This window comes from Arachis hypogaea, chromosome 19, assembly GCF_003086295.3.
Source record: "Arachis hypogaea cultivar Tifrunner chromosome 19, arahy.Tifrunner.gnm2.J5K5, whole genome shotgun sequence".
NCBI lineage: Eukaryota > Viridiplantae > Streptophyta > Magnoliopsida > Fabales > Fabaceae > Arachis > Arachis hypogaea.
In genome coordinates, this window is record NC_092054.1 from 149,345,348 (window position 1) to 149,356,147 (window position 10,800).

Genomic DNA, 10,800 nt, shown 5'->3' on the forward strand with positions numbered 1-10,800 from the left:
TTATTCAAGTCTTTTTTTCCCCCCCTAAAAATGCTTCCTAACTTGTGTTTCTCTATTAAAAGTTTTACTACTTTTCTGTCACATTCAATAATTAATTTTACTTATCAGTTTCACATTTTGTAATTAGATTAATGATTTGACACAAGAGAAGGGAAGACGAAAAATTAAAGCAACTTAGGATGACAATTTTCAATTTGAATTTTTCCATGTCATCATTTCACTTCTAAAATAAATTAAATAAATAAAAATATATCTTTTTACTCCCACCCTACAATGGTATTTTACTTTCTCTTTTTAGTAATTCCTCTTGGCGATAAAGAAAGACAATGTTGAGTCTTATCTGTGAATTGTGACTGGTGCATGCATGATCAACAAGGCACGCATTATTACTGTATGTGTATGGTTGAACAAGATCCATGAATCTCTCCACTTTGAGGATATATATATAGAAAATGTAACTTTCACTCTGTATCATCCTCATCATCATGATCAGCCAATAATACTAGAAATCTACAGAAAGCACCAATAGTAGAAGGATATAACAGCCCACCAATTCATCATGATCATGATATTCAAACTCTGTTGTTTGGTGATTAGTGGAAGGCAGCAGGGGTGGAGGTTGCAGCAGCTTTGGTGAAATCAGGCGGGGGAGAAGGAAGGAAAAACAATGATAGTATTCCACTGATTGCAGCTGCCACAGCACCCAACACAAACGATGGCAAGTTACCACCAAAAAGTTTATCAAACGGTCCACTAACCACAGACATCACCATCTGTCATCAATAATCATAATCATAATCAAGTTTGCCTCTAATCAAGTTTTATTGTTTTAAACATGTCAAGTGAAATTAAGCGACGATTAATTCTAACCTGTGGTATCACAACTGCAAGATTCAGAATTGCAAGGGATAGCCCTGAATATTGTGATCAAACAACAACAAATTTAAAACACGTTAATTAATTACATATTTTACTCTACCTCAGCGATCTCAACTTAGTAATTAATTAATTAGTTTTACTGGGTATGAACTTTGAACGTACCTTGGCCTGCCCCTGCTGCGCTGGAGAATATAGATGCTAGAGTATAGGGTATGCTACAAGTAATCTGAAACAAATCAACAAATAATTAATTAAACTAAGATGTTAGTTATTATTATTGTTTTAAGTAAAAGGCTAATAGATTTGTACATGTCAGTTGAAAAAAAGAGAGCTCAATTTGATGCCAACGAAAATTAATTCTAATTTGTACTGTATTAAATTGTTTCTATTATTGGATAGGGGACAGTTAAAGTGATAAGATTGTTAAAGAATTAAACACATGCCAAAGCAACACAACATGTCTTCATTTAATTTTAGTAAATATTCTTTTGTTATTTTTTTTTTCTTGTAAAAAGAATTTAGATGCAGAATATACGAAATTACTCTGCCGAGAATTTCACATCCAAACAAGCTATATATTTAGTAGTAAGTTAGTTAGTTACCGCGAATGGGAGCCCAAGAAAGGAGTAAAGAGTCAACGCAGCTGCCTTGACTCCCGCAGGAGGCGGCAGTGGCTCCCGAACCCCGTCATGAGCCACCGTATACCGCCGAGAATGCTCGGCCATCTTAGAAACCGCCACCGTCATGGCCAAACAAACCGCGAGCAAGAAGTTAACGACTCCCCAGAGCCTCTTCTCGCCACGAAGGCCACGCGCCAACACACCAATCCCCAACGACGCGGCACCCGCCACAATGGAATTCAACATCATGCCCAACGCACCCGCGTGCACCCCCATAGTGTACACCCTCTCCTTCTTATCCTGCGCACCGTACACTTCAACCCCCATCCAATCAGTGTTGTACAGTAAAAACGGAAACCACGCGAACCAATTGAAACACGTCACCAACAATAGGATCCACATTGGTCTCTTGAGTTCCCGCAAAGCACCGAATAATTCCCCAATCCCTCCCTTCCCGCCATTTCCAACTGAATCCGTTATTCGTAACGGTTTTTCCTTAACGTACGTAACAGTAACAGTTACCAGCACTAGCTGAATCGCAACGGCGAAGAGGAAGCACGTCTTCACGTCCGCGCAGTACTCGTCGCACGATGCCGTTTTTGTGAACGGTAGCACGCGGTGGATTCCGCCGGAGGATCCCGCCGCGGAGCCGAGGATGTTCCCGGCGGCTGTGAAGAGCGTGTAGAAGGCGTAACCGGTTCTGGTCTTGCTGTGGTCTCCGGCGGCGAGGTCGGCGATGAAGGCGCGGCACGGTCCCTGGAGGAGGTTGTTGGCAAAGTCGATAATCCAGAAGCCGACGATGAAAACGGCAATGGTGCGAGGGCGGAGGTTGGCTTCGTCGGAGTTACCAAGGAAATGGCCTAGGTCTGCAGCGTAGCCGATGAGGAAGGAGGCGAAGACAACGGATAGGGTTCCGGCGATAATGAAGGGGCGGCGGGGGCCGAAGCGGGAGGTGCAGCGGTCGCTATAGAAACCAACGAGGGGCTGGACGATGATGCCGGAGATAGGGCCGCAGAGCCAGATGAAGGAAACCCACATGTGAGGGGTTCCGAGTATTTGGACGTAGGGTGTGAGTATGGTGAGCTGTAGGGCCCACACGAATTGTATGCCTACGGCGAGGGTCGCGACGGTGATGATCTTACGTAGAGGGCTAGACAGCTGATTAGTCGGTGGAGCAACCGGAACTTCCTCCGCATGAGGAGGATGAAGTTTGGTGGCACTGACAGACTCCATTTATAAAAGGTTTATTCTATTACTCCTAAAAATTGGTACATAAAGTTTTTGTTTCCAAAAATTGCTCACTCAACTTCTGAATGTGCATGAATGATACATGGTTTGAACTTCGGGTTTTTTTTTTTCTTTTTTTTTTATTGAATTTGAGTGGAGAGGGTGAAGTATGTGCTTGCGTATAATGAGAAAGAGCCAAATGTTATGGAGATATGCATGGATTTTATATGCACTCAAATATGTGTCGCCAATATAGACTGAGTGCACGTTATAGTCTGACTACGGTTTCATATTTAACTAGTGGTGTCATTTTCTGTGGCTCTCGCAAATAATGATTTGTTTGTTTTGTAGTTACTAGTTGTTATTTTCATGTTTGAATGGAGTTGCAAGGGCGTTAGTGAATTGCTTCGAGTTCAGTTAGAGTTAAAGGACATGTGGGGATGTCGTTAACAATTTAACATCATACAAGTTCAATTTGAACTCCACACTTTAACATCACTCAAGTTCCAGTCTGAGTTGAGTTAGGTAAAATTGTTGTTGATCTCTTTGAAGTTTCAGTTCTGATTACAAGCGGGACCAACCAAGCCAATGGACCATAAACTGATGGTAATATGTTCCCACTTGTGTGTAGGCATACACCAATATTTCACATGCATATTTTCTAGCCTAATACGCCAAATTAAGTATATCTTTAAGCTATCTCTTAAGTTCTTTTTCAATAATTTGAAATAAAAGGTACTGCTGGTATATTAGGCGAGTGGAAATTAGACTAAAGCTTATGGAAGACGTAAAATCTACAGCTTAATCACTGGGTTGATTATCAATTACCATTTACCAACATTATTCAAAGTTGGCTAACGAGAGAGTTGACAATTTCAGGGTAAATTTAATTGGCGGCCACTCCAATGAAGCCATAAAAAATGACTGCTGAATCTGAAAGCTGGACCATTAGATGCATTTTGAGATTTAAGGTTGTATGGACACGTGTCTTTTTTATGGACCAAAAATTGAAGTTGGTGCATCATAATTTTTCTATTTTGATTTGATATGTTAAATAAATCTGGTTGAACCGACTTAAAAATAAACCGGTTTATGACAATAATTAAATTTAATTTTAATTTTTTATTAATTATGAGCTGGTAATTGGTAATGGTATATCCCATTCCTGCCTTCTCTCTGACCTAGCAATTTCCAAAACCTTTAATCCCGCTCTCCCACTAATGAGCTATCAAGTTTCAAAATTCTCAATCCCACCTTTTCTCACTCTCTTCTCTGAGCTATCAAGGGTTAAAGATCAGAAAAAGAAGGTAAAATTTGTTGGAATTTTTTGTAATAATTTTTTGAAAGAAATAATGTAAGTGGTGTTTCTACGGTAAGAGATAAGTTCAGTGATAATTTTGAATGAATCCAGTATTTTTCTAATTTATGTCCCTTCCACCACTAAATATTTTATGGTCCTCTCTTGCAGGAGGTATAACCATGGTGTAAATCTCGTCATTATTGACACTCTGCCCTCCACAGCGTGGTTCTCTTCGATAATCGTTGCCACATCTTTCATCAGGTAGACATCCACGAACTTATTCTGTATTCACTTTTTTCCAACAAAAGTGAAGTAATGGATGTCTATATTTTTAATTTTTTTTCTATTCTAATTATTGTTGTGTTCTTGGTTTGGTTAATAATTGATAATTTATAATTTGTTATTGTAATGACTAATTGTTAAGTTATTCTTTCTAATTAATAATAGCAATTTATATTGCTGAACTTTAATCATTGATATAAATCTTAATTTGCAAACTATTTACTTGTTTCGGATTTGTAGTGATTCTTGATTGACATTGAGCCTAATTTTAGCCAAACACATCAGGAATAAATTTTATTTTTATATATTCTAAAGTGTACTCTTTCATATTAGATGTGAGCGGTGATAAAACATCATAAATAAATTTTTTAAATTAACAAAATTTGTTGACAAATTCGTTGCCACAATAGGGTTGTGAGGATAGTGTTTCATGGCTTTGGGAGGTGGAAATAAATAGCCTTCCAAAAAATTTGTAAAATCTTTACTTGCTTAAAGTTGTGCATATTCAACAATAATCCTTATAATAATATAAATTAATATTTTGTTTACTATATCATTTTATTTTATCATAATATAACTTATCACAATATAATTATAATTTATATATTTTTTTATCCTTATTCTAAAAAGGAGCAATTGTCCTCTGAAATTTATTAGACTTAATCTTAATTGAATGAATAGGGTAATGTTATATTATATACATATTTATCTTGATATTAAATTGCACATCGATATATTTTATTTATGTAATTTTCAGATAGAGATGGAAACTACAGAAGCGGGTTCAGCTAATGACGATGATGGTAGCTTGGACCAAGAGATAGGAACAAAAAAATGTCAATGTGGTGACTGCAAGCAGTGTGGAGTTGTTACTGTTGAAGATATTATCAATCATATATTTTCAACATTTGAGGTAGCATATGATATGTATGTGAGATATGCCAAATGTGTGGGTTTTGGAGTTTGGAAAGGCCACTTTGTGAAAACTAAAGATGGTTGTTACTCAAAGCGAAAGTTCTTTTGTAACAAGGCCGGATTGAGAGAGAAGAAATACTATGACAATGTTTCACGAAAAAGGGAACAAAGGGCTGAGACACAAACTAATTGTCAAGCTAAATTGTATTTATACTTTGATAAAAGTGCAAATGTTTGGAGGGTTAAGAATTTGTTCGATGAACATAACCATGACTTAGTACCACAATGCATGGTTCACCTAATTCCGAACCATCGGCAGTTGACTGATGCAAACAAGGCACAAGCTGACATCATGCATATGTATGGTGTGCCAACATCTCAAATTATGGGGTTTATGGCTGGTCAAGCTGGTGGGTATGCCAGAGCTAATTTTACAAAGAAAGATTTAGATAACCACATTGATAGGAGTCGACGGTTACGCATTTTAGGCGGTGACGCCAACATTAACCATAAGCTACCTGTTTGGAAAGGCTGACGTTGACCCGATGGCTATGGCACGATATAGTTCAACTACGGAGGATCGGTTAGGTAGCTTATTTTGGGCCGATAGAATATGTCGAGCTGATTATCAATATTTTGGTGATGTCCTTGCGTTTGATGCCACATACAATACAAGAAACTTTTGGTAATCTTTTTTGGGAGTAACCATCACAGGCAAACGTGTATATTTGAGTTTTCCATACTTGACAATGAAATGGCATCCACATACAAGTGGCTACTAGCTAATTTTTTGGAGGTTATGATGAACAAGCATCTTAAAATTGTTGTGACTAATGCAGATGAGGCTATGAAAGAGGCTATTAATGAGATTTTTCCAAATACAACTCATAGATTGTGCGGATGGCATCTTCAAAAAAAATGCTACTTTGAGAATCAAGGACCCAGGCTTATGTGAATCATTTAAAAAGTTTATTTATGCCAAGTGGGATGTTGATGAATTTGAGGAGGAATGGTCAAAATTAGTTGAAGAGTTTAGTGGTAGAGACACGTCATGGATTGACAAATAATATGAAAACAAAGAAAGTTGGGCTAGGGCGTTTCTTTGGGATAAATTTTGTGCTGGTTTTAGAACCACTTCACGATGCGAAGGCATTAACAACTTCATAAAAAGATTTGTTCATTCAAGGGACAGCATTTTAGAGTTGGTGGAGAATCTTGAACAGGCTCTACGAGATTATCGCAACAATGAGATGGTTGCTCAATTCAAGACAATCAATTCTGATCCTGTTTTGACAACTGGCTTACAGTCTCTCAAACTTTGTGCTGCAAACATCTACACTAGAGAGATATTCAAACTAGTGAGGAAGCAAATTGAAGAAGTGATTTCTTTAGACATTATATATAGTCAGCCCCTTTCCACAACTATGGTATATAAGATTTGTGCTTTTCAAAAGAGAGTCAAAATATTTATAGTTGTATATGATCGCAATGAGAAGAAATTAGAGTGTGAATGCTGTCATTGGGATCATGAAGGGTATCCTTGTAGTCATATGTTGTGTGTGCTGAGACGAGAGGATATAGATGAATTGCCAAAAAGTCTAATTCTAAAAAGATGGACTCGAGATGCAAAAAAGTATACTAATGATCAAATAGTCGAAAGCACTGCAAATGATGCTAAAAAAAGTTTTTTAATGAGATATGGTGCTATGTCAGTTGCCACAATGTGGATGTCATTTCTTGCAGCTCAAGAAGTTTCACTTTTTGGTGATACAATGAATGAAGTGACTAGATGGACCAAAGATCTAGAGAAAAAGTGCAGCATTAAAAAACAAAATGGGATTACTGATGTATTGCATCCTGTTGCTGAATTTGTTGGTGATCTTTGTGTCGCTAAGACTAAAGGTACACCCAAACTCAAGAAGAGTGAAACTAGAAAAAGGTCATGTTCAAATTGCCTCATGAAGGGTCATACAAAGAGGCATTGTCCAAAATTGGTTGATGAAGGTGACCGGAGCCATGACCATGTCCCTTTTCGATGTACAAACACAGATGAGGTTATTTATGCAATGATTGCTAAATTTTGTTTTTTGAAACAAATTTTATCAATTATTTTCATATCAATATGTTAATCATATTTATTCTCGTAGCATGGTTAAATGTTTTGGTTGTGTAATTCCATCTACGTATAGATGTAATAAGTAAGAAAATGTGACATTAGACTGTAATGAATTATTTTTTTATTTATTTTGACATGTTTGATAGGTAGCAAAAGAGACTTCTGGTGCCACTAGGAGTGACAATAATGGGCGCAATTGTACTGCAGATTCTAGTACTAAGCTCATGGGTTCTCAATCAAATTTGGTAGAGGCGGGTATAGGAACGTTTTCAGGAGTCCAATTTTATCCAACTCCTAGTAACTTGTTCCAAATACCACAGGGAGTAGTAGTTGGCCAACCAACCACTCTGCAAAATATTAGACATCAATGGCTCTTACAGGTAAAAATTATTTGTATTTTGTGCTTTAACCTCTACAAAATAATTCTTCATGCTTTTTGACATAACCATTGATATGTTTATATAGGCCATGAAAGCTAGGAATACTTGGAAGCAATAATAAAAAATAACTTTATTTGCAGAGCAGATGAAATTTTTGCTTCTAAGATGTTACATGATGTTACATTGTCTTCCTAAATCTTTTATTCCAATGTTTTTAGTATGCAAACTGTGCAGATATTTTATCCCTTTTTAATTTATTTTTGTTAAATGAAATTGTACTCACGTTATTGGTTCAATGAATTCTGTTGATTGTGTTGTAATATTTGATATGGAGATTCTTGTGGGTAGTTATTGGTTTAATGAATTCTGATGGTTGTGTTGTAATATTTGATATGGAGATTCTTGTGGGCAGTAACTCTAATGAATTGTACTCAGTAATATTGTTGAACCTTTATTATTTCTTTATTATTTAGATGCTTAGATCAACCACTCTAACAAGATAATACCATGAGTGCATGACTTACAAACTTTGATGAATTATCTTCATCAATGTTTTTTTTTTATATTGTATATTCAAATGCAAAATGACTTTTGTAGTAAAATTTTTTCTTAAAAAGATTGAACGAACCAATCCAATTGCAAATGTATTTTTCTAATAAAAGAGTTGTTATAAAAATAAAGTAAAGAAACCAATCCAAATGAACATCTAAATCACATCATCATTACTTATGAGTTTTTCTTAGCATAAAAATTCTCTCATTCATCCATAGTAAAAAATAACAACTTGAACTAGCTAAAAGTATATAAGAGTTAGCAGCGACAAAACACAAGATAATAAAGACAATTACATTTCCACAATTTTAGAAATTATATAGTTAACATGGAATCTAGAAGATTACACTCTAAGACTGGACCCTAGAAGATTACACTCTAAGACTGAGTGACATTCTTGGGCATCTTCTTATTCCAATTTTCAATAGCAAGTCTTTAAATGTCTTCTCTCTTTGGATTGTGAGGTCCATACACCAAGTCTATGGCCATCCTTACTCTACTGTATTCGTTGACCACCTAATATTTAAGGCGTATACCTCCATCGTTACATTGAGAGAGATGTTATAAAAACAAAAAAAATTATAGTATATAATGCAAATTGGAGCAGGTGATCATACCGGTATGGCACCACGCCACCATAGATGACAGAGTGTCTGCCATTGCGCAACTCACACACCACAGTCATTGCTTAAAAAACAAGAGTTTCATTATTTTTGACAAAAAATTAATGCCTCTTCCATCAAAGAATTAAATTTAAGCAGTTAACTTACATGGTTTGTATAATTTTAATCATATCATGTGTTAAGTAATTGGTTTATGATACTTACGATTGAGCATCTTGTTGTGGCACCTCTGGCTCTTGAAATTTGAACTTTGAAACCATCAACCTTTCAGTATTATCTGATTGGTAAAACCAATCGTCCAACAGTAAATTCTCCAAGAAAGAAATCTGAAAATCAAAGTACACAATTTGACATGGGATTGGTTTCATAATCAAAACAGAGATATATTTTTGAAGGTTAAAAGTCCATTGAACACACCACATCATATATTGTCTTCATCCTCTCATGCCTTTATTTTGAGCACTTTAGAGAGTCTAGATATGTAATCAATCCTCTACTTTTTTCCACAACTACTAGGAACCAATGATCCTTAACATTAATAGGTATGTATATCTGTGTCATTAGGTTAAATCATTTATTACTTACAAGGATAAAAATAAATTATTTTTTGCCACTGTTGAAATAACTCATCAAGGTAGTCTATTACCTTATAGAGGTCTTCAACCTTGCTCATAAAATTTATTTTAATGTATTCCATTGTTCCAACAGAAATACCTCGTTGTTGGAGTACTATTTGCTATAAGATATTGACAATAACAAGAGTAATATGAAATCAAAGCATAACTCAAACTATTTTTGGATAATAAATAAATGATGACCATAATCAAAAGCAATGTGATTTATGCCATTAGAAACTTACAACAAAAGTAGTTGGGAAGAACCATTTGTTGCCTTCCACTGTAACTGCTGCATGTTTCGTAAGCATTGATGCCACCAGATTCAAAACCTACAGTTTATGAGCCAGAAATTGTCGGTCATCAATCAAATTTAGCAGAGTCAAAAAGGTATATCACATGACTTCCTTCATGACGTTATCTCCAACCCGATCTTTCGGACAAAGGGTCATCAATGCTTCCCGGATTCCACAACAATGTTCATTAGGCACAAGAATCTCTCTATTAATAACACAATTGCAGGTTATATCTCATGAAATAAGCGTTTGATTCCAAATCTCCAAAATCAGTAGAAGTAACCTACTTGGGGTCATAATCAGTTCCAAAGATGTAGGCAACAATAGCCAACTCACTCTCCATGAAAACTATTTCCGATGTTGGCTGAAATGCCACCTCCAAGCACTAAAAATTTGGATAGAAACATGTATTAGTATTTGAAACAGAGACATAGAGTACTTACCGCATCAGGATACAAGGAAAAGGGGAGAATATTACCATAGGCATCTCATCACCATACATGTTCACCAAATCATGGGATTCGTATAGCCATAGGCGTCCTCGTTGTAGTTTAAAGTCTCTACGTGTGGAGATTTTTTTCTACAAGATGCAAGTTCTACGTCAAAGAGGATTTTTAACATAAAAAAACTGAAAAAAATAACGAATAATCTCTTTGCCTATTTAAATATTATTTATAGATATATCCTATTCTTTTAAGAGTAAAACACAGGAGTGTAGAGCGTTTAATTAAGTACTTGTAATTGCTTAATTTTGTTTTTTTTTTTCAATTTTGTCTTAAAATCTTAAAATCTGACTTTCATTTCATTTTTTTTCACATCAAATCATCGATAATAATTTAAATAAAGTAAAAAGTGAGATGATGTTATCTACATATCAAAGGACAAAATTGGTTTCTATTTTTGTTTTTAGGATTTTGTGAATCAGAAAAGGGATGTAAAATTCGAATTTCCCACTGTTTTCAATTTCTTTAGGGAAAAAACCCATGTCAGAAGATG

The 10,800-nt window shown here is 35.7% G+C and overlaps 1 protein-coding gene and 1 long non-coding RNA gene across 2 annotated transcripts; one reads left to right on the top strand and one right to left on the bottom strand.

The window, feature by feature from the left end:
- Positions 1–164: 164 nt before the first annotated feature.
- LOC112776177 (sucrose transport protein SUC2) lies at positions 165–3,190 on the bottom strand. Its single transcript, XM_025820218.3, has 4 exons — positions 1,482–3,190; positions 1,042–1,105; positions 871–914; positions 165–773 (listed from the first exon to the last, which is right to left on the bottom strand). Exons 1-4 carry the CDS (start codon positions 2,730–2,732, stop codon positions 594–596), a joined length of 1,539 nt encoding a protein of 512 aa, XP_025676003.1. The 5' UTR covers positions 2,733–3,190; the 3' UTR covers positions 165–593.
- Positions 3,191–3,887: 697 nt separating this feature from the next.
- Positions 3,888–5,914, top strand: LOC140182468 (uncharacterized). Its single transcript, XR_011878091.1, has 3 exons — positions 3,888–4,033; positions 4,195–4,287; positions 5,066–5,914. It is a non-coding gene; the product is annotated as an uncharacterized lncRNA (long non-coding RNA).
- The last annotated feature ends 4,886 nt before the right edge of the window (positions 5,915–10,800 follow it).

Bases quoted from the DNA above. Each gene is read 5' to 3' on its own strand.
- LOC112776177 (XM_025820218.3), bottom strand. From the start codon at position 2,732: ATGGAGTCTGTCAGTGCCACCAAACTTCATCCTCCTCATGCGGAGGAA. The intron at 915-1,041 runs GTACGTTCAAAG...CACAATATTCAG, and splicing joins CGCAGCAGGGGCAGGCCAAG to GGCTATCCCTTGCAATTCTG. The intron at 774-870 runs GTTAGAATTAAT...TATTGATGACAG, and splicing joins TTGCAGTTGTGATACCACAG to ATGGTGATGTCTGTGGTTAG.